The sequence below is a fragment of the Coenobita brevimanus genome, chromosome 62 (assembly GCF_032717465.1).
Source record: "Coenobita brevimanus isolate Jiangsu-jjx chromosome 62, ASM3271746v2, whole genome shotgun sequence".
Lineage (NCBI taxonomy): Eukaryota > Metazoa > Arthropoda > Malacostraca > Decapoda > Coenobitidae > Coenobita > Coenobita brevimanus.
The window spans coordinates 31,464,850-31,489,466 of record NC_137015.1 but is presented as its reverse complement, the minus strand read 5'-3'; the positions used below and the strand labels follow the sequence as shown (position 1 = coordinate 31,489,466).

The following is a 24,617-nucleotide window of genomic DNA, read 5'->3' as shown; positions in this document are numbered from 1 at the left end:
CACTTTTTCTCCATTCTCCACTGGTAATCTACCATTTTTATCTTTCACTACCCAACTAACTTCTTTGGCACCCTGTCTAACTCTCTTTACCACTTTCCAGTACATTTTCTTACATTCCCTCCACTTTACACTCACATTCCTTCCAAATTCCTCATCCACTCTCTTCTTACACTCTCTTACTAATCTTTTCACCTCTCTCTTCCTCTCTACATATAACTCTCTCTTCTGTCTCTCAACTTCTTCGACGCCCCTGTTTCTCATCCACTCACTATATGTTTTCTTCTTTTGTGCCACAGCCTCTCTTTCCTCTTCAGTCCACCAAGCTGTTCCCCGCACCCCTTTTTGTCTTCTCTTCACCCCACACACCACCTCACATGCTGCACAGAATTCTTCTGAGAATATCTTGCACACACCTTCCACATCCCCCATCTGCTCCAATCTATATTTACCCAGTTGCTCCTCAATTTCCCTCTTATATTCTGCCCTTTTTCCATCCTCTTGTAACTTTTCTACTCTTCTTGTTAGAACTACTTCCTCCTGCCCTTCCCTTCTCCTATTTCTCCATTTTGTTTGTACTTTGATTCTGACCACCACCAAGCGATAGTCCGAAAGTCCACTCCCCCAACCTCTATATACTCTTGCATCCATTACACACCTTCTCATCCTTTGATCCACATACACATAATCAATCACTGCCTTTTGTTCATTCAGGTCACCATCCACTCTTCTCATCACTCGCAATGTATACCCAATGGTGGGCAACGTAAATCAAGAAGGGCCTTGCGCAAGCGCAATGCGCAATCCACAGTTCTCTACCTTGCGCACGCGCAAGTGCACAATCTGACAAATACTTAGCTTGTGCAATGTCGCAAAGCGCAAGCGCAAACCATTCACATATATTTGTGGGAATTACTGTAAAATATTGAGATATTTAAATAAATTAGTATACTTACTTTTATTTATTATTATCATTTTCTATTATTTGTAGTCTACGCAAGCGAGTAATCCAACAATTAGCCTGCGCAATGTCGTTAAGCGCTAGCACAAACTAAAGTGGAAGCTCGATTATCCAGGCTCGGATTATCCAGCTTTCGGTATATCCGGGCCGTGACCCAATGGTTCTGTGGTACAGTAATTCATAGAATTATCCGTACGAATGCTCCAGTTTAAACAGGAAGCATCCAGTTGCTAGGGAGAGAGGCATGGATAAACCAGAGAGAGTCTTGCTCACCCTGCCCCCACCCACACCTCCTGCTCACAACTCGATCACAAGGGTGGTAGGGTGGAGTTTAGTGAGGCAACTGATACTCCTAACGTAGCCTAACCTTGCTTAACTTCTTAATAATTTAACCTAATTTAACCTAACCTGACCTAACCTGGGCTCCAGTTGGGAAATTGGGAAACTTAATCCAGTTTTGTGTACGATGAGTTTCTTCCATTATGCCCGAAGCAATCGTAGGTACGGCTTAAAGAACGTGATAAAAGAGAAAATCTTTCAGCAAGAGAAGGTAATTTACTACCCTCAATATAGAAAAACACAGAAAACCAACTGGAGGAATATGAAGTGAATTGGTGAAGCCTTTAGGCTGTATGCTTAGACGAAAAGTAACGGGTTTCCTAGTTTTAGGGAACGAAATGAAACAAGAATGTCTGCTAATCAGAAAAAAAAAAAAAAAAAAAATTACTCATCTCATGTGTTCTCGTAAGTTAGCATTCAGTTCTGCATTCTTCGTTAGGTATCGCGCCTCCCACCACATTTCGGACCGACAGAGCATTGTTATTTCTTCCTCTTACATTTACTGTTCACTCTTTTGTTCGTTCTTAAGTGTACTGTATGTATGAGAGTATTAATACAAACAATAATGCTTTCCATTAACCCCATCATAGCTGTCAGCCTCAAACAATGGTTTACTGTACCGGTGTCAGGGATGTTGGGTTAGGGAGAGCTATAAAAAACTGCAAACAATTATGGGAAGGGAACGAAGGTCACTGGTATGTTTTCACGACCCTCCTCTACCATCTCAAACAGTCAGGCGGCCTGCCACTTCATCTCAGATGTTTTCGCCGATATGTTTAAATGCTAATGTAACATGCACCCTAATTATGAGTAAGTTTCTTCCATTATGCCGGAAACAATCGTAGGTAAGGCTTAAGGAACGTTATGATAATAAGAAAACAAACTAGAAAAATACAGAAAACAAACTAGAGCAATATGAATTGAACTGGTAAGGTTATTAGGGTGTATGCTTGGACGAAAATTTACGAATTTCACAATTATCGGGGACGAAATGGAACAATTATGTTTACTAATAAGAAAAAATACTTTCATCTCAAGTGTTCTCGTAAGGTGGCATTCAGTTCCACATTCTTTGTTCGATGTCGCTTCCCAACACATTTCGGACCGACAGAGCATACAGTAATTTCTGCTCTTTACAGTTAAGTGTACATTTATTTCACATTCTTTTGTTCGTTCGTGTATGTGTGAAAGAGAGAGTATTGATACAAACAATAATGTATTCCATTAACCCCTTATGGCTGCTAGCCTTGAATAATGCTTTACTGTACCGGTGTCAGTAACGTTAAGTTAGGGAGAGCTATTAAAACTGCGAACAATTATGGGAAGGGAACGGTCACTGGTATGTTTACACAACCCTACTCTACCATCCCAAACAGCTCGGCGGTCCTTTCATCCCAGATGTTTTCGCCGATATGTTTAAATGCTAAAGTAACATGCACCCTAATTTTATGTTTAAATTCTAATGTAACATGCCCCCTAATTTTCTTTCACGAATCATAGCAAATTGCAAGATGGGTTTAGGGAGGAGGGGAAAAAGCCAGGTGTACCAGACGAGTCTTTTCAAATCTGTAAGAAAAAGAAACTGACTTTATAACTTTGAAAAAATGGTTTCAAGGTCTGCCACGGGGGCACACAAATTTCTGAACTCACGAACATTGAGGATTTGAGGGGGGTAAACATACGCTTTGCTGTAAGCAGTAAAAGCACCTTACCAAATCAGTTCATTCTGATGGTCTGTTATATTTTTCTGATTATTTCTTGGTTGGTAAATAAACATTTCTTGTTAAATCTTTCCCCGCTCTTTTTAGCTGTTCTGGTGTGACGACTCTTTGATTCGTTAACGTAATGGCAGAAGACACTGTTCTAATCTAAGTGTTTAAACCTGGCCTAACCTAGCTTAACTGCACCTAATAATGTAACCTAACCTAATCTTCAGTTGGGAAACGAAGTCCACATTTGAGTACGTTGAGTTTCGTCCATTGTGCTGGAAACAATCGTAGGTACAGCTTTAGAACGAGACAATACTAACAGGGAGGAAATCTTTCAGTAAGAAAACATGATTTACCGAACTGAATATAGTCTGAAAAATACTGAAACAAGCTGGAGGAATATACATTGAACTGGAAAGGTCTTTCTGGTACTTAAAGTGTACATCTACCAGTAAATAAATCAGTCTAACAGTACAGTACTTGTGTTTCCGCCGGATTAATTGTGCTTTCGGACTAATCGGGCACCCCTTAACACCATACAACCCGGATAATCGGGCTATCTCTGTATTTGCTTATATTTGTGGGAATTACTGTAAAACATTAATATTCAAATAAATTAGCATACCTACTTTTATCTATTATTTTTCTATCTATCTATCTATCTACTGCCAGACGCCTTAATCCCATAAGGGGTGGCCACTGGCCACAAACAAGCAACAAATCGCTTCCATGTCACCCTGTTCCCCGCCATTTCACTGCTCTGCTCCCAGCTCACACCCCCCTCTCTCATATACTTCTCCACTCCATCCCTCCATCTCATCCTTGGCCTCCCCCTCTCTCTCCTCCCTTCTACCTCACTCACATACACTCTCCTCATTAGTCTCTCACTCTCCATCCTCTCCATATGACTAAACCACCTCATTGTGCTTCTCCTAATGCTTCCTATCACATCCACATCCACACCACAATGATCCTTCACTTCCTCATTTGTCAGTCTGTCTCTCCATGTAACTCCACAGGCTCCTCTCAAATAACTCATCTATTTCCACAGCTCTCACTCTTGACTTCTGTCCCTCCAACAACGTCAAAACTTCACTTCCATACATTAAGAGCTGGTATCACAATACTGCTATGTAGTAACTTTTTCATTCGTGGAAGTTCAAACAGAGGAGTGAGCAGGCTGTGAAGCGGAGGGACAGGGAAACAAAGGCTGTCATATTGCCAGTTTTACTTTTATCTGCATTTTTGCAAGACGTTTTATTTAATAATTCAGAACAGATATAGAATACCATGTGTAATTCCTTACAAAAATCACTAAAACATATTATTTAAATCAAATATCCACAGCCTAATAAATTAGTAGGCTGTGAATATATTATTTAAATAATATGTTTTAATGATTTTTGTAAGGAATTGCATATGCTACTCTTATTAAATAATGTATTTCTAATTTATTATTATTTACTAATAATAATAATAATTTAAAAATATTAAAATACATTATCTCTGTTGAAGCATTTTATGAAATGCTACAACCCTCCGTCCCTCCCGCCTCCCCCCAGAAGAACCCTCACGACCCGCCCGAGCCTCCCCCATCCCTTGTCCAGACATACGGGAAGCTCCCAAGACCACGTGTCCCTTGGACTGCGCAGTGCGCAATCCACAGGATAGGTGCGCAAGGGCAATATTGCACATGATCTCGTGCGGTGCGCAATGCACAAACGATATTCACTGGAGCGCAATGGTGTGCAATTGCGCTTTGCATAAGTGTTTGCGCACCTGCCCAGCACTGCGTATACCTATGGATCATTTTGTGCCTGAAGAGGGTATTAGCTATTACCAACCCCCTCCTGGCACAAAAGTGCACTAAAGCACTGCCATTCTCATCCATCTCTGCAGGCACACCCCAGTGCTAACCAACTACTCCATCCACCTTCACATTCCCTACTTTTCCATGCATATCTCCAATCAAAAACACTCTCTCATTCCTTTCAAACTTTTCCAAGCACTCTTCCACATTTGTCCAGAACTCTTCTCTCACTCTACTTGCATGATAATGCGTTGGTGCATACACACACACACAATCACCCACATATCTAGTCCAACTTTCACTCTTACCCATACAATCCTAGAGCCAACTGATCCATACTCTCTTATATTCTCCTTCCATCTCTTACTCACAACAATACACACTCATTCTTTTGCCCTCTCATTCTCACCTACTCCCGTGCATATACCCCATCCATACTCCCATTCTCTCACACTCTCACCTCTCCATTTAGTTTCAGTTAATCCATATACATGCACTTTCAAACCCTCAAGCATCTGGACAATCTCTCTCTCTCTTTCACCTCATCATTTGAACCCCTTATATTCCATGTAGCTATCCGCACCAAGTCCTTTGTTAGGTTCTTAGTCGTGAACTTTTGGTCAGTCCTTGTCCGAGGCTTCTTGTTCGTATTTTTAGTTAGCTGTTTTCCGGGGAGGAGCATTAACCCTCCGCCAACCCACTTGTTGTCATGTAGGGAACATGTGTTGGTTGGTTATAAGGTTGCCACCCAGCATTGTAAATGCTTTCCTGGTTTACAGGAAAACATTTGCCTTGCCACTCAATGTAGAAGTACCCCCAAAACAGGGTATCACTACAGGTGGGTGGATGTTGGGTGCCCCCACCTACCACATTACTGTATTTTCTTTTTCACCTCTTTTGATGTTTATCGTGTTTATGCAAGCATCGGGTTATTTTTGTAGTTTGGGTGGTGTGGTGTGTGTGAAAAGAGACGTGAGAAGGTATTTTTAGACTCTAACTAGATAAGGGTGCTCCTTTGTGTGTGTATGCCGAACCGCAGCAGCTAAAATTCGATATGACCGCGACCAGCACCTGGCATTAGGAGATTAGCGTGAAGGGAAGGAAAGGTTTTCCACCCATCTATTCACCATGTAAAAATCTCAAATGCTGCTAAAATGCTTGTGAAAAACAAGAAATATGTAAAATAATCAAAATCAGTACAAAACATGAGCACTTCTTGGTATCATAATTAAGATTTTCTCCCCATTCTTTATGTTATTACGTTTATTCCTGTACTGATTTCTATTCATACTCTGGGTGGTATAGTGTGTGTCGAAAGAGAGAAGAAACATGATGTTTTTAGTCTGTTTTGAGATAATGGGTGCAGCTGTGTGATTAGGCACAACTCTCATGGTCAGAAAACAATAATGCCAGAGATTAGCATGGCTGGCTGGGAAAGGTGTAGGGAATGGTGAGGTTGTAAGTTACTGTTGTTATAACAATACACAATGAATATTACTATTTCTCCCAAATATATACGAAATATATAAGAGGAAAACAATGCAAGAAAGAAATAATGGCAAAAAGAAATTGACTGGAGGAAGAAAAAAATACCTTATGCTTGTACGGTTGTGGCCTGTGACTTGTGGAGTTGGCAGTGAGTGAGGGGGGAAGCTTATCTCCCTACCCTCCCTTCTCAGGTCAGAAGTAAACTTTAATAAGCAGTCATGGTCTGGGAAACACACTTAATCTCTTTTCTTGACTTAGTTACTTCCTTTTTCTTTCTTACACCAACACTTCCTTAGTTGTTTTTACATCATCACAAACATAAACTTAGTTCTATAAATAGTTCCTTACACAATATTTTGGCACTACTTACAAGTTTTTCTTTCCATACTCAGTATTTCACAATGGAATGATACTCAGGGAAGCAGGGAAGGCAGAGAGCCACCTGGCATCCGTGACACTGACAGGTGGAGAGTTTTTTCTTTCGCGGTCGCCTGTCAGTAGCTGCACATACGTGTCAACGTACCTGGGCACTCCTGCCTACTCTTATGCCATGGCCTTCATTGGGTGGTGGCATCTTTTCAAGGAAATTTATAGCTGCCCAATCCTTTGCAGCAAGTCAGTCCACTTGGTCATGAATTGCACTTGTATGCCGTAGCGCTGATGATAGTAGACCATACTCCTGCAAGAATTCAAACACACAATCACGAACGAACTTCCTCATAAAGATCTGTCCGGTTTTCTGGCAGAAGTTGTGATGAGCATTCAGAATCCACACGTCTATAAAGTGGAAAAAAAGGTTTCTTATACCACTTGACAGAATGACTAATGCACTCCACATCACCAATCTGCATGTCGCTCTTATCAACCAAGTCTATGTTACGATTGTAGTCTGTGACTGCATCTGGTTTTCGAACGTGTTCACCTGCCATTTGATCTACTGTACTTTCCATGTGTCAATGAGAGCTCCTGTGTGCATGGCTGACATCATGAGCACATCATGATTGTCTCACCAGTGCAGGGCAAGAAGATCCGTGCTTCACTGCAGCTCCACAATGCCTCTCTCTAACTCATTACTAAACACTGGCACGCTGCATTGGTTACACCGCATTGTGCCACATGAGCCAATGTTCCTGGCGAGCAGATGCACTGCCAGTTCTGGAGAGGTGTACCAATTATTTGTGCAGAGTACATGACTTTTACCCACAAAATATTCCATCATTTATTTTCACTACTGCGCCAGAATGTCAAGATGATCGTGATGGGGGATTTCAGTCATTCCCCAGGTGTATATTATCATATCCATGACAACACCCATATCACAATAACACTGTACAAACATCTTTATGTCAAAACAATGATGTTTCAATATGATGTACTGTCTGAAAGAATCAGGGCCATGGGATAACATAAGTGACTTGTCAATTACAACCTTTTGGAAAGCCCCCAAATAGCATTTTATTTTGCCTTTGAGGTTCTCCAAAATGAGCCTGATCTTGTGCAAACTGTCTGTAGGGTCCATGGTAGTGTTGTCAGAGAAATGACCGTAGGATGTTCTGGTCCATGTTCCGGGACACGTGTCAGCCGAACACATCAAGATATGTCAGAAAATCAGTCATCCAGTATTTGACATCACATGTTTCTTCACCAAAGGCATCAACATCGTCAGCGCCAAGAACACGTACAACAAGGCACTGTCATGTCAGTCCAAAACTGTGTCCTGTAGGTCTCTTCTTGTCCTGTGTCAGCAGTAGTCTATTGGAAAAACCTGACTGTCTCTGTCGCAATCTGTGTCATCAGGTATTTAAAAAAAAAAAAAAAAAAAAACAGCAAGAAACTGAGTACTGAACTGTCGCCATCAGTCTGGTTGTGTCACATACACCTGAGTCACTGTCGTCGAATGTAGGGGTCCTCAGTGTGAAGTCAGTGGTCAGTGCCCATGCGTATGATGAGCGATAAGGGGATGCCTGCACCTGTGACTGCTGCCTGGAGTGCCTATTGATCTTTTGCGGATGGGCATATTTCATGACAGATTTTTTAGTCTGTCGTGAAGGCCGAGGGGCAGACAAGGTTCCTGGTGCTTTGGAGGATCGTCCTGGTGTTGGTTCAGATGGCGCAACTATGCGGGATGGTATGAGGCTGCGTGACGTTGAGGGAAGTGGTGGTGATAGTGGAGTGAGGGAAAAGGAACTCTCACAGTGCTCCTGCACCTGCGGCAAATGTTGTCGTGACATGCTCGTCTCCTTCTCAGCTTCTTCTTCAGCAAATAACTGCTTTGCCACCTTGAGTTTCTTAGCAGGTGGCACAGAAATCATGCAGCAAGGAGGAGGTGGAGCTTCATCGCCAGTGTCATCAGAGTCCTCATCATCATCGTCTTCCTCTGCAGGTGTCTGGTATCACTCGTCAGTGTCATCATCAGAGGTCATCAATACTACTTCCACACTCGTCATCAGAGCCAATACGGTCGTCATCAATCTCCCCATCCTTGGGGATGAGTTCTGCCCCTGAACTTCCTGAAGTCAGGGCTTGTAAGGCCCTGGCATGCATGCAGATGGTGGCGGAACGAGGGAGTGCTAAGCCTGTAAGGAGCAAAAATCAGACATCCAAATATGACTGTGTCACATGCTGTACTGACAGCTTAGGTGCTCAGGAGGGTAGGGCTGGTCAGTGCCAGCATCTCCCAGACCTTTGTTCCCTTCCCAAAATTCTTTGTAGTTTTTTATAAATCGGGCTGCATCAACGACAACAGCCATGCTCCAGTAAAGCGTCGTCCAACGCCGGTGGCCATTTTGGGGTTAAGAGACTATAACTTGCCCAAATACAAGGCAACTTATTGTAGTCTGCTTTGCAGCCTGTTGGAGGCTAAACAACACATGGATCAAAAAGAAAGAAAGGAATCATGGTCAAATGCACATTTTCATCAAAATTTTGATATCTGATACCTAATGCAAGAAGGAACCATAGGCTAGAAAGCCCACACAACTGTTTTCTCCAATAACTCATGCATCCGTCTATTATAATTTACCCAATTCTACCCACCCCTATGAAATAATAATAACAATACTACTACTACTACTAATAATAATAACAATAATGACAGTGACAATAATAATAATAATAATAATAATAATCTTAAATCACTCTCATCTCAAATGTCAAGACCAACTTGCCTAGCCCCGGGCTCCTACGCTTCTCATGGTGCAACGTAGGATTGGATGATGGATGGATAATAATAATAAAAATAATAATAGTTGTAGTAATGATGGTGATGACATGATGAATCTGTAAAAGACTATGAGAAAAATTATATTAACTTGTCCCTACTCACTGTTTCAGCCAGGCCCATGGTGAAGTATATCGGAACTTTGAGGTTCATGCGATCCCAGTAAGTGTCAAGAAGAATACACAGCTCCTGTACCCGTCCCAGCGCGAACACTGGGATGAGAACCTTACCCCCACGGTCCACACAGTCATGCACCTTCTTTAGTAGATCACGCTCTCTGCAGGTGGAAACGAGGTCACATCAGAGCAAGCATGTTGAGGCTAAAGTGAGTTAACTCGTTATGTATGGTACTCCACCTGTATTTAAGTTTTGCTACCATCAGACAATGGTAACTCCATCTGCATAAAATTTATTGCTTACATCAGTCAAGGATAACTCCATTTGTAATTAATATTATGCTGTCATCAGCCGCCAAGTCTGTTATTCTTCTGAGTCTTTTTTTTTTTTTTTTTTAATGCAAGGAAGAAGGAACCAAAGGCCTTGAGCCTGCAGTAACAGTTCCCTCCAAGAGAAAAACAAAATACAATAGAGAGCCAAATTCAAGATCCGATCATTTTGAGATGCCTGGACACGCTGCGTTTCAAAGACTGGAGATCATAGGCAGCAGGAAATACAGACAGAGGGAGACAGTTCCAGAGTTGACCTGTTGCATAAATGAAAGACTGGGAGTAACGGTTAACTCTTGCATTAGAGAGTTGGACAGAAAAGGGATGAGAGTTTGCTGCCAGACGGGTGCTACGCCCCCGTCGTAGAGGTGGAGGAATGCAAGCAGACAGTTCAGAGAGCAATGACCATTAAAGTAGCGAGAGAAAAGAGATAAAGATGCAACAGTGCGGCGAAGAGACAGAGGTTGAAGGGAGTCAGTAAGAGGATAAGAGTTAATGAGACGAAAAGCCTTTAACTCCACCCTATTGAGAATAGCTGTATGTGGGGAGCCTCCCCACACATGAGAGTTGTACTCCACACAGGGGCGGATAAAACCCCTGTATAGAGTCAACAATTGTGCAGGGGTAAAGAAAGAGCGGAGTCGGCTTAGCACACCCAATCTCTTGGAAGCAGATTTTACAAGAGATGTAATATGATCTTTCCAAGATAAGTCCCGAGTAAATGAAACCCCAAGCATGTTCAAGGATGATGCAGGATTAAGCTGAATATTATTAAACATTAGTGGGTATACCTGTGGAAGATTTTGTCGGGTTGATAGGTGTAAGAACTGAGTCTTAGATGCATTAAAAACAATCATATTATATTTACCCCAGTCAGAGATACAAGCCAAGTCAGACATTAGGTGTCCCATAGCCTCATCCCTTGTTTCTTGAAGTAACTGTTGAGATGGGCGTTGCGGGAACCGAATGGAAAGGTGAAGGGTGGAATCATCAGCCTATGAGTGGATAGGGTTAAATGTACAGCTTAGAAGATCAATGATGAATAAAAATAAGAGAGTTGGTGATAGGACAGAGCCCTGAGGAACACCACTGTTGATAGATCTAGGAGAAGAACGATGGCCGTCTACAACAGCGGCTATAGAACGACCAGAAAGGAAGCTAGCGATGAAGGCACAGATAGAAGGATAGAAACCGTAGGAGGGCAGTTTGGAAATTAAAGATTTATGCCAGACTCGATCGAAAGCCTTTGAGATGTCAAGTGCAATGGCAAAGCTTTCGCCAAAGTCCCGAAAGGAGGATGACCAGGAGTCTGAAAGGTAGGTGAGAAGATCACCAGTGGAGCGTCCCTGACGGAACCCATACTGACGATCGGAAAGGTTGTGATAGGAAAGATGCCTTAAAATCTTTCTATTGAGAACTGACTCAAAAACTTTAGAAATACAGGACGTTAAAGCAATTGGAATATAGTTGGAGGGTTGGGAGTGGTCACCCTTCTTTGGGACTGGCTGAACAAGAGCAAACTTCCAGCAAGAAGGAAAGGTACAAGTTGACAGACAAAGGCGAAAGAGTTTGCCTAGGCAGGGTGTAAGGACAAAAGCACAGTTCTTGAGAACAACAGAAGGGACCCCATCAGGCCCATATGCCTTGTTAGTACTGAGGCCAGTGATGGCAGAAAATACATCAACTGAAGAAATTTTAATGTCAGCCATGAGGAAGTCAGAGGGGGGAAGTGATGGAGGAACAGCACCTGAATCGTCTAAGGTGGAACTGGAGGAAAAAGTCTGTGCGAAGAGATCTGCTTTATCAGTAGAAGAAATAGCTACAGAATCATCAGAGTAGAAAAGAGGAGGGAAGGATGAGGAGGTAAAGTTGTTAGAAAGATTTTTGGCAAGGTGCCAGAAGGAGCAGGAAGAATTCGAGTTGGAGAGTTGACAGCATTTAGTATGGATGAAATTATTTTTAGTAGAGCGAAGAACAGACTTAGCACGATTTCGGGCAGAAACGTAAAGATGATGTGATTCAGGGGTGGGTTGGCTCTGGTACCTTTTGTAGGCCCTCTCCTTGTTGCGGACAGCATTAGAACAAGCGTGATTAAACCAAGGCTTTCTTGCGTTAGTCAAAGGATATGAGAAAGGAATGTATGCTTCCATGCCCGAGAGAATAACCTCCGTAATGCGCAATGCACACTCAGATGGCTCACGGCCGTGGAAGCAATAATCATTCCAGAGAAAATCAAAGAAGTACTGCCTGAGGGCCTCCCAGTCCGCAGCTCCAAAATGCTACAGACGACGTTTCCCTGGAGGGTCCACAGGCCGTATCGGAGTGATAGGACAGGTTAAGGTAATAAGGTTGTGATCGGAGGAGCCCAACGGAGAGAAAAGATTAACAGTGTAAGCAGAAGGATTAGTTGTGAGGAAGAGGTCAAGTATGTTGGAGCTCTCTCCAATGCGGTCAGGGATACGGGTAGGGTGCTGTACAAGCTGCTCTAGGTCATTAAGGATAGAAAAGATGTAGGCTTGTTCACCAGGTGGATCCGTGAAAGGACAGTATAATAACACTTTTCTTTATACTGCTGCTGCCAAATTTTCTTCATCTTTGAAGAGATCCCTCAGACTGAAAGAGTATAAGCTGGTGATACTACATTATGTTAGGTACTGTATCAGATTATTCTAAACAGTCATAGTATGCTACAATAAAACATTTGAGATAAGGCAGAGGATACCTTGAAAATATAGCTAACTCTTGTGTCTGGCAATGAACTAATTTGGCACAGATTATGGACAAGAAGCATGCTGTACCACCAGTCAAACTTGGCAATGCTGGTATTATGAGACAGATGGAAAGCCAGTGACTAGCCCTCAGGATTCTAACTCCTGACAATCTTCTACTGCTGATATGTTCCAATGTTTCAGGATACTCTTCTAAATGTTAACCTCTTGCTAGCTACACTGAACTACATGTATATCACATACTACATAACCCCTTCTAAGTCTACCATCATGAAAAAAGAGCCTCACAATCGTTAAAGAAGGTAACATGTGCAATCACACTAAAGACTTCCAGTAAAAAGTCCAATTATTCAGTAGATCCGATATTTTGACAGTTTTCAGAAACAATCCCATTTACGAAAGTATTTGAATGTTCGGTAGATATTCTAAATCATCTCGGAAGTCCAGGAAGTAATATCTGTGACTTGTACGCCTACTGTGTCATTACACCTGTATCAATCTATCTACTTCTAGATGTCTTAATCCCATAAGAAGTAGCCACAAACAAATTGCCTCCATGTTGCCCTGTCCCCTGCCATTTCACTGCCCTGCTCCCAGCTCACACCCCCCTCTCTCATATACCTCTCCATTCCATCCCTCCACCTCATCCTTGGCCTCAGCCTCCCTCTCCCCTCCTCCACCTCACTCACATACACTCTCCTCATCAGTCTTCCACTCTCCATCCTCTCCACATGGCCAAACCACCCCAGTGTGTTTCTCCTAAGATTTTCTATCACATCCACATCCACACCACAACACTCCTTCACTTCCTTATTTATCAATTTGTCTCTCCATGTGACTCCACATGCTCCTCTCAAATAACTCATTTCCACTGCTCTCACTCTTGACTTCTGTCCCTCCAACAAGGTCCAAGCTTCACTTCCTTATGTTACAGTTGGTATCACAATACTGTCATGTAGCAACTTTTTCACTTCCATGTTCACTTCCCTGTTTCTTATCACAGCTTTCAAGGAACCAGCAACCTTTCTTCCATGTTGTGCCCTTTCAAGCACTTCACCCTCAAAACCTCCATCCTTACTCATCACACTACCCAAGTACTTAAACGCACTCACATTTGACACTTCCTCATCATTCAACCTCACTGTACATTAACTGACTTCACTTCCCTCGCAGTAGAATGGAAGTGAATGATGTGCAGTTTAGCCTGGGAGACCCGGAGGATTGGAAGTCAGGTATAATTATTCCCACGTACAAAGGTAATGGAGAAAAAGAAGTATGTGGTAATCATAGGGGCATTTGTCTATTTAGTGTAATAGGAAAAGTATATGGTAGGATACTTATTGACAGAGTTAGGAAAATAACAGAGGAATTAGTTGGAGAAGAACAGGGAGGTTTTAGGAAGGGAAGAGGTTGTGTAGATCAGATATTCATTCTTAGATCTTTCGTGGAAAAGTTTTTAGAGAAGGGGAAGAAGTTGTATGTGGCCTTCATGGATTTGGAGAAAGCATATGACAGGGTGGATAGACAAGGATTGTGGAAAGTATTAAGAATATATGGAGTACCGTAGAAGGGAAGTTGCTGAAGGCTGTAAAGAGTATGTATGAGGGTGCTAAGGCTGCAGTGTGAGTGGATAGTGAACTGAGCGAATTTTTCTATTTGAAGGTTGGATTGAAACAGGGATGTGTCATGTCTCCATGGTTGTTCAATCTGTACATGGATGGGGTTATACAAGAGATACAAGGTAGGGCAGTGGATGTTGGAGCAGCCCTAGTGAGAGAGGGAAGTTTTTGGAAACTCAATGTACTGTTGTTTGCAGATTTATATTGTGTTGTTAAGTGAAGTCGAAGGGGAACTGCAAGGCTTGGTGAATGAGTTTGGGAAAGTAAGAAACGGAATCTAAAGGTGAATGTAGGGAAGAGTAAAGTTATGGTCTTCGAGAGAAGTGAAGTCAGTGAATATACAATGAGACTGGAGGAGGAGGAGGAGATGGAAAATGTGAGTGCATTTAAGTACTTGGGTAGTGTGATGAGTAAGGATGAAAGTTTAGGGGGTGCTTGAAAGGGTACAACAAGGAAGAAAGTTGCTGGTTCCTTGAAAGCCGTGATAAGAAACAAGGAAGTGACCATGGAAGTGAAGAAGTTACTATGTGACAGTATTGTGATACCAACTCTAATGTATGGAAGTGAAGCTTGGACCTTGCTGGAGGGACAGAAGTCAAGGGTGAAAGCAGTGGAAATAAATTATTTGAGAGGAGCATGTGGAGTCACATGGAGAGACAGACTGACAAATAAGGAAGTGAAAGAGCATTGTGGTGTGGATGTGGATGTGATAGAAAGCGTTAGGAGAAACACACTGAGGTGGTTTGGCCATGTGGTGAGGATGGAGAGTGAAAGACTAATGAGGAGAGTGTATGTGAGTGAGGTGGAGAGGGAGGGGGAGGCCAAGGATGAAATGGAGGGATGGAGTGGAGAGGTATATGAGAGAGGGGGGTGTGAGCTGGGAGTAGGGCAATGAAATGGCGGGGGACAGGGCAACATGGAGGTGATTCGTTTGTGGCCACCCCTTAGGGGATTAAGGCGTCTGGCAATAGATAGACAGATAGACTTCTCTCAAAGACCATAACTTTACTCTTCCCTACATTCACCTTTAGATTCCGTTTCTTACACACTCTCCCAAACTCATCCACCAAGCTTTGTAGCTCCCCTTCGTCTTCACTTAACAACACAGTATCATCTGCAAACAACAGTACAGGGAGTTTCCAAACACTGCCCTCTCTCACTAGGGCCTCTCCAACATCCACTGCCCTACCTTGTATGTCTTTTATAACCCCATCCATATACAGTCTGAACAACCACGACATGACATCCCTGTTTCAATCCAATCTTCAAATACAAAAATTCACTCAGTTCACAATCCACATGCACTGCAGCCTTAGCACCCTCACACATACTCTTCACGGCATTCAGTAACTTCCCATCTACTCCATGTGTTCTTAATACTTTCCAAAATCCTTGTCTATCCACCATGTCATATGCTCTCTCCAAATCCATGAAGGCTGCATACAACTCCTTTCCCTTCTCTAGAAACTTTTCCACTGAAGACCTAAGAATGAATATCTGATCTACACAACCTCTTCCCTTCCTAAAACCTCTCTCTTCTTCTCCAACTAAATCCTCTGTTATTTCCCTAACTCTGTCAATAACTATCCTATCATATACTTTTCCTATTACACTAGGAAGACAAATGCCCCTATGATTACCACATACTTTTCCCCTTTTCCTTTGTACAGGGGAATAATTAAACCTGACTCCAATCCTCCGCGATTCTATCTTCATCCCAGGCCAATCTGCACATATTCCACAACCATTCTACTATCATCTCTCCCCCATGCTTCAGCATTTCACTACACATTCCATCAATTCATGGGGCTTTCCCCATTTTAACTTTCTTCACTACTTCCATAACTTCTATCCTACAGATTTCTTCCTCTCTTCTCACATCCCTTCGTCTCCCAGCCATTCCCCAGCCACTTACACTCACATTACTTTCATTCTCTATGTTCAACAATTCCTTAAAATGTTCCCTCCATATGCTCACTTTTTCTTCCTTCTCCACTAGTAATCAAACATATCTAACTTTCACTCCCCAACTAACTTCTTTGGCATCCTGTCCAACTCTCTTTACCTCTTTCCAGAACATTTTCTTACATTCCCTCCACTTTACACTCAAATTCCTTCCAAATTCCTCATCCACTCTCTTCTTACTAATCTTTTCACCTCTCTCTTCCATCTCAACTTCTTCCACGCCCTTTTCTCATCCACTCATTATATGCTTTCTTCTTTTGTGCCACAGCCTGTCTCAACTCTTCATTCCACCATGCTGTTCCCTGCACCCCCTTTCTTCTTCTCTTCACCCCACACACCACCTCACATGTTGGACAGATCTCTTCTGTGAATATCTTGCACACACCTTTTCCATTCTCTCATAACCTTTCCATTCTCCTTGTCTGAACTCCTTCCTCCTGTCCTTCCCTTCTTCTATTTCTCTATTTCATTTGGACTTTGATTCTGACCACCACCAAGTGGTGGTCAGAAAGTCCACTCCCCCAGCTTCTATATACTTTTGCATCCATTACACACCTTCTCATCTTGTCATCCACACACCTGTATATGTATATGTTCACTAGTTTCTATACGTTTCAGATTCAGGTACAGTACTGTACTGATTAGCATACTGTACAGTATCATACAATACAGTAAACCCCCAACCCCAAATTAGTGAGGGTTACATTCCAAACCCCCACACTAATTCTTGAAAAACGTTTCTTGTTAAATCTGTTTCCCCATTGTTTTTAGCTGTTCAGCTGTGACAACTCTTGTTTCATTAGTCAGTGTAATGGCAGAAAGGACTGTCCTAAGTGTTTAACTAAACCTAACCTCACCTAGTTTAACTGTACGTAATAATTTAACCACAACTAACCTAACCTACAGTTGGGAAACTGGGAAACGAAATCCATCTTTGAGTACGTAGAGTAAGTTTCTTCCACTGCGCCAGAAACAAACAATCATAGGTATGGCTTAATGGCTTAACCCTTCAACGGCCGTGGGTTCAGAAATTTGCGTGCATGTCTGGCTGGCCCCAGAACAATTTTTCAAGAGTTATATCCATGAGGTGGCTAAGGTTTATTGCTCATTTAATGCCACTCAGGGATGAGTGAGGCTGTTCATTCTCATCTTAGATGTCAGGACCAAATTGCCTAGCCCTGAGCTCCTACGCTCCTCACGGGGCACTGTAGGATTGGATGAATGAATGAATGAGTATAAAATAATTTTTTTTTCTTAAAGATGTGAAGAGAATCATCTGGCACACATAGAAATATGTCGTTTTGCTTCCTACACCCATCTTATGATTCATTATGATTCGTGGAGGTGTTCATAAAATTACGGTGCATGTGCCATACGGGCGAAAACATCTGAGATTAAGAGACCGCCTGACTGCTTGGGATGGTAGCGCAGAGCCATGTAAACATTCCAGTGACCTTCGTTCCCTTCCCATAATTGTTCACAGTTCGCGCTAACTCGACACCACTGACACCGGTACTGTAAAGGGTTGTTTAACATCGGGGGTTAATATGGGGTTAATGGAATACATTACTGTTTGCATCAATACTCTCTCTTTCATATAGTGTATACACTTAAAAACGAACAAATGAATAAGCCCTAAATGTACATTTAACTATCTGTAGAAACACCTTACCAATTCAATTCATATTCCTCCAGTTTATTTTCTACATACTTCTGACTATTATTTAAGGAAGAAAGTGCTAATTAGTGAAGTCTGTACACAGTACTCTCTCCAAACATATTTATATTAATGAAAGTAGTGATGACAGTGTTCACCAATACATATAAGGTACTGAGTGGGTAAGTTTCGATTATTTGGCAAATCCGATTATTCGGCATTGGCCCGGTCCAGTAGATGCCAAAAAATTGGACTTTAACTGTATTTGAAAGTGATAATAACCCTAAGATATATCCTGAACCACTCTCTGAATATACATAAATATAAACATATCAATATAAAAATAAAATTATAATACAGTAATCCCTCAATTATTCGGATGTCCATTAACCCCTTACCCGTGGGGATGGCTGGACCACGCCATGCCCCTTCTGCAAGGGTAGCAGGGAATCTAGACAATACACGATAAATTAGCTACTTCCAGGTCAATGGAAATTTCACTTAGTCTTTTCCCTTTTTTCTTTATATATTTTTTTAGTATGAGAATAGGTCATAAGGGACATTTCAATGAGTAACGAACAGGTAAAATTTGCAAACAAGTGCATGTAGGGTGTTGCCAGGTGAAAAATTACCTACTTCAAGGCCAATGGCAGTATCAATTAGCCTTTTCCCATTTTTTATATATTTTTTAGTATGAGAATAGGGCATAGGATACATTTCAATGGAAAAAGCGAAGGGAAAAAAACGGCTGGGAGTTTCGTCTTTGGCCAGGCTGTACATAGGCAAGGAAGGGGGTAAGGGAGAGGAGGTGGGGAGGTGAGGCAAAGACAGAAAAATGGCTAAATTGGTAACACTGGATGTGGGTACTAGCAGTATTAGCAGCACTGCCTATAGCAACACACTGGCAGTAATGATACATGATACAAGACCACACTTGAAAGCCTGGGCGATTAAAAAAATCCCTGAATCACACAAGTGACGCCCCGCGGTATGATGCTTATGTAACAAGCGTCGCGGTAGTGACAGATAGCAGGTAGGAGGTTAACCAGACCATCTATTATCTGGATGTTGTGATCTAGCTGTTCAAAACCATTATTTGAACATTTTTCCATTTTATCCGGACAAAATGCTTGGAAATTACGGCTGTGCGAACATTTTCACCCGGGTGGGCCAGTTTTTTCATGTTTTTTAGGGCTGTGGCAATTGCTTGGCTGTGGATGATGGGTCTGGTTGTCAATAATTATTGCTTGGCTGTGGTTTATAAGGCTGCCTACCCAGAGTAGTGTAAAACACCAGGAATATGTGTTGTATGATATACAGTATATATAGATAAACAGATAGATAGATAGATAAACAATATATATATATATATATATATATATATATATATATATATATATATATATATCTCCATATATATATATATATATATATATATATATATACAGTAATCACCCCAATATCCGACGTAATAGAGCCATAGGTAGGTTGGGATATTGGTTCTGTCCGGATATTGGGCCCCAGCTTATGGACTTGCACTTATGGACCCTAACTCAGAGAAACACCTATACAACTCCCTCTGGACATGCATAGCACCTGTTTAAGACCCAAATCACACCAATAATGCACATAAATGACTGAAATAAATGCAAAAGAAACATAAAATGAGGGTTTAAAAGTATGTTCATACATTAATAAACATTCTGGTACTTATGGACCCTAACCTAGCCTAACTCAGAAAAACACCTTCCTACTGCACATGCATAGCTACTAAAACCCTATTCACACCAATAAAGGACATTAAAGAGTGAAATGAGGTAAGTATAGCATGGAAAAAAGTACAGTATGAAACATTCTGCCTACTTACAGCAAGTCCATGGCCAACTCGATGAATAACCGCCTCCTCTCGGACTCTGACAGTAAGAAGGATTTCCTGAAGCACTTGCAGTACACTGTTCCTGAAGTCTTGCACTGAACTTAGTCAATCACACACAGAAGTCCGTTCTCTTCACAGTGTGCACTCTTGTCTAAATAATGCTCCATTGTAACTTACTAAGTGTTGCACTTTAAGTTTTCCCATTCTTATAATATTCCAAACCCAAAACAAACAAGTCTATTTATGTTAAATTTTTTTTCTATTGAGTCTTTTCTCTCACAACTGTAAATCCTTAACACAACACTGTTTTTTTCACCGCACAACACTCTAAATTCCCGTGTGGTCTAGTAGAGAAGTTCCTGCTGTTTATTCACTGTCAGAGTCCGAGAGTATCACTGGCAGGTGACCTAGGGGTGCATCGCTGGGTCGTGGTGATGGCGTACCCACTGCAGACGCCTCTGAAGACAGACGCAAACTCACGTCGAGCGGTGACTCCACCGTGGCTGATGTGCTGGGCTGCGGCTCGGAACATGAGGGCCTGTCTTGGGGAGGCAATGGAGTGGAGCCAGGGCTGGGCACAGCGGGGGTCATGGGCCTGAAAAAACTGTCAATGGTTGATTGACGCAAGGAACAACGATTCTCACGATTGATGATGCGCTGCCTGAAAGCAAGCACTTCCTCCACGAGTCCCAAGGGTCCAATCTCCCTGTCGCAGTCCGGGTGTTCCAGGTAGTCTAGGACGAACTCTAGATGTTCCCGGAGTGCGCTCAGCTTGGGGATGGCTGGAGTAGTGTCCTGCTGAGAGGAGTCCGCATCATCGTCGGAATCTTCAAGTTCAGTACTGACACCTGCAACCGAAGACGTGATCTTAATATCAGACAACGTCTGATACCCAGGATCGCCCTCGTCGTCATCCAACCACTCACGAGCATCGTCCACATCTACATCGTCACCGTGCGTACGTAGACGTCCATGGAAGTCATCCACGTCAAATCCTAGAAAATCGTACTCCACATCCGTTCTGAGAAGCAGATGAGACCAACCATTTTCCAGAGTCTTCACAGGGACTTCCTTCCATGCACTAGCCCAGTTGTACAGTGCAGACTTGACGTTGTAGCGGCGAAGGTTTTCCAAAATCCGCTTGCCTCGTGTGTGCCGTCCCTCCCTGCGCTCGTCCTCGTCCTCGAGAACAACCAACACCTCGTCCAGGAACTTCTAACGGTATAGGCGCTTTGTTGCCACAATCACTCCTTGGTCCATTGGTTGGATGAGAGCAGTCGTATTAGGTGGCAGAAACATGCACCTAATACGGCCATTTTCAGCAACCAAGTCCTTGTCACACGGGTGGGCAGGTGCATTGTCGAGGAGAAGGAGGGCTGTTACCTGGTCGAGCGGGATTCCCAGTGTCTTCGTCTGGTAATGGATGACCTCCTTGACAAAGTGATGGTGAAACCAATCTTTGAAGATCACAGCTGTGAACCATGCCTTCAAAGAATGGTACCAGACGACAGGAAGGACATCCATCACCCCACAAAGGCACCGAGGGTGCTTTGCGCGGCCAACAACAATGGGCTTAAGCCGGTGCATGCCATTAGAACTGGCACAACACAAAGCAGATATCCGTTCCTTGGAGAGCTTGCGGCCAGGTACACGCTTCTCTGTCTCCTCGGCTAGAGTGTTCGTTGGCACCGAGCGATAGAATAGGCCAGTTTCGTCAGCGTTGTAGACTTGACCGAGAGTGAGGCCCTCCCTGTTGATCAAGCCCTTCACCTTGTGCCGAAACTCGTCAACTCCATCCTCGTTAGCATCCAATGCTTCGCCATGTGCTTTACGGTTGGTAAGGCCATGCCGTAACTTGAACGCAAAGAGCCAACCCTCGGATGCCTTGAAGTCTAGGGCGTCGTGAAGCCTGGTGAACTTCTCAGCAGCAGCCTTCAGCTCCGTTCCACGTACCATCACACCAGCAGCATGTTGTTGTCGATACCAAATCAACGTGGATCGGTCGATTTCTGCAAACTTGGGGGTAAACATGACCTTCCTTTCCACGTTCGGTTTGCTTCTCGACGAGAAGTCAGCCGTGTACTGCATGAGTTTGTCTCGGGATCTCTTGATATCGAACAAAGTAGTCCAGGCCAGGTTAAACTCGCAGAGAATGCGGGAAGAAGACCACCCCGCATCTACTTTCTCCAATATCTCCCACTTCTTCTCCAGAGTCAACACCACTCTCTTCCTTTTCTCAGGTGGCGGGGCCATCATCACACACACTAAGAGGAGGCCCGAGAGCAGCAGGAGGCCCTGCAGCAGGTAAGGCACCACCACAAAAGTGATCACGTGGGCAGCCATAACGACGAGCGTGCACTCGCGGTGAGAGACAGGCGGAAAGTGGGGAGGATGCAGAGGCGCTCTATTGGACGTCGGAGGAATGACGCGCCACAACAATGCTCTCCCGTGCCGCGCGTGGCAAGTTCAAATTACGGGCGGGATTTTTTTTTTTTTTGGTGGTGGTGGTGGTGTGGGGGGGGGGGGTTCCCGGACCATTTTGGGAATATTGGATCCAAGGACGATTATGTCCGGGTAGTGGGGATGTTCGGATATTGGGCGTCCGGATATTAGAGTGATTACTGTGTGTGTGTGTGTGTGTGTGTGTGTGTGTGTGTGTGTGTGTGTGTGTGTCTATATATATATATATATATATATATATATATATATATATAATCATCATCATCAGCCATTATAAGTCCACTGCTGAACAGAGACCTCCCCCAACCTTCTCCACGAATTCCTTGGCTGAGGCAATCTTTGCCACAGTTTCCCTGCAAATTTCTCTATCTCATCTCTCCACCTCCTGTCTGGCCTTTTTCTGCTACGCTTACCATCTCTTGGTGTCCAGTCAGTCAACCTCTTGCTCCATCGATTATCCCTTGTTCTTGCTACATGGCCTGCCCACCTCCATTTCTGTTCTTTTATAACTTCTATAATATCTTTGACTTTAGTCTGCTCTCTCACCCAAGTTGATCTTTTCCTGTCTCTTAAAGATATTCCCAACATTGACCTTTCCATTGCTCTCTGAGAACGAATTAATTTATTTTCCATCGGTTTTGTCAGTTTCCAAGTCTCACAACCATACGTCATAGCTGGAATTATACATTCGTTATATACTTTTCGTGTCATACAAACTGGCAAGCTACTTTTCATAATGTCTCTATGTTTACCGAAAGCTTTCCATCCAATTGTGATGCGTCTTTTTATTTCGCTATCATTATCTATTGTTAATTTTAGTACTTGTCCCAGGTAATTGTACTCCTCAACTTCTTCAAGAATTTCTCCACTTATTCTTATGACACTCTTTGGTGTTTGAGGATTAAGCATTACTTTAGTTTTACTCCGGTTCATCTTTAGCCCTACTTTGAGACTTTCTCTGTTCAGGTCATTTAACATTTCTTGCAATGTTTCTACTTTTTCTGAGATTAGGACAATGTCATCTGCAAATCTTAAATGGTTTAGCTTTTCTCCATCTATGTTTACTCCTTTGTTTTCCCAGTCTAGCTTTCTGAAAATACTTTCTAGGCATGCTGTAAATTACTTTGGTGAAATTGTATCTCCCTGATGCACACCCTTCTCAATCTTAATTTTCTCTGAGTCCTTATGTAATTTAACTGTAGCAGTTCCCTCTTTATATATGTTTTCGAGCAGTTTTACAATGTTCTCATTCACTCCTTGTTCTCGCAATGAATTTATAATTGCTATGTGCTCCACTGAGTTGAAAGCCTTTTCGTAATCAACAAAACCTAAGCACAGTAGTTTATCATATTCTGTAGTTTTCTCAATTACCTGATTCATTGTGTGCAGATGATCAGTGGTCGAAAACCCGCATCGGAATCCTGCCTGTTCACGAGGTTGGTTTTCCTCCAAATTTGTAGCTATTCTGTTTGTAAGGACTTTAGTGAAAAGTTTGTAAATGACTGATAGCAAGCTAATGGGTCGATAGTTACTAAGGTCTTTTGAGTCGCCTTTTTTATAAAGTTGAATATATATATATATATATATATATATATATGAACCGAAGTAAAACTAAAGTAATGTTTAATTCACAAACACCAAAGAGTGTCATCAGAATAAGCAATGAAATTCTTGAAAAAGTTGAGGAGTACAACTACTTGGGACAAATACTAAAATTAACGAAAGATCATGATAGCAAAATGAAAAGACGCATTACAATTGGATGGAAAGCTTTCGGTAAACATAGAGACATTATGAAAAGTAGCTTGCCAGTTTGTATGAAACGAAAATTATATAACGAAAGTATAATTCCAGCTACGACGTATGGTTTGAGACCTGGAAACTGACAAAATCAATGGAAAATAAATTAATTCGTTCTCAGAGAGCAATGGAAAGGTCAATGTTGGGAATATCTTTAAGAGACAAGAAAAGATCAATTTGGGTGAGAGAGCAGACTAAAGTCAAAGATATTATAGAAGTTATAAAAGAACAGAAATGGAGGTGTGCAGGCCATATAGCAAGAATAAAGGATAACCAATGGAGCAAGAGGCTGACTGACTGGACACCAAGAGAATGTAAGCGTAGAGGAAAAAGGCCAGACAGGAGATGGGCGATGAGATAGAGAAATTTGCAGGGAAAACGTGGCAAAGATTGGCTCAGTCAAGGAATTCGTGGAAAAGGTTGGGGAAGGCCTTTGTTCAGCAGTGGACTAGTTATGGTTGATGATGATATAAAGTATATACAGGTAACTCGCACGGAACTCGTGGGTTTCGTTCCTACCGTGCCGTGTTAGGTGCGAAAT

At 42.5% G+C, this 24,617-nt stretch overlaps 1 protein-coding gene across 1 annotated transcript in view; it reads right to left on the bottom strand.

Moving 5' to 3' along the window:
- IntS11 (integrator complex subunit 11) overlaps positions 1–24,617 on the bottom strand; it is a 379,978-nt gene that overhangs the window by 246,829 nt on the left and 108,532 nt on the right. Inside the window, exon 7 of the mRNA XM_080275659.1 lies at positions 9,630–9,801. Coding sequence (XP_080131785.1) covers positions 9,630–9,801 — 172 coding nt within the window. The remainder of the gene's footprint in view (positions 1–9,629; positions 9,802–24,617) is intronic.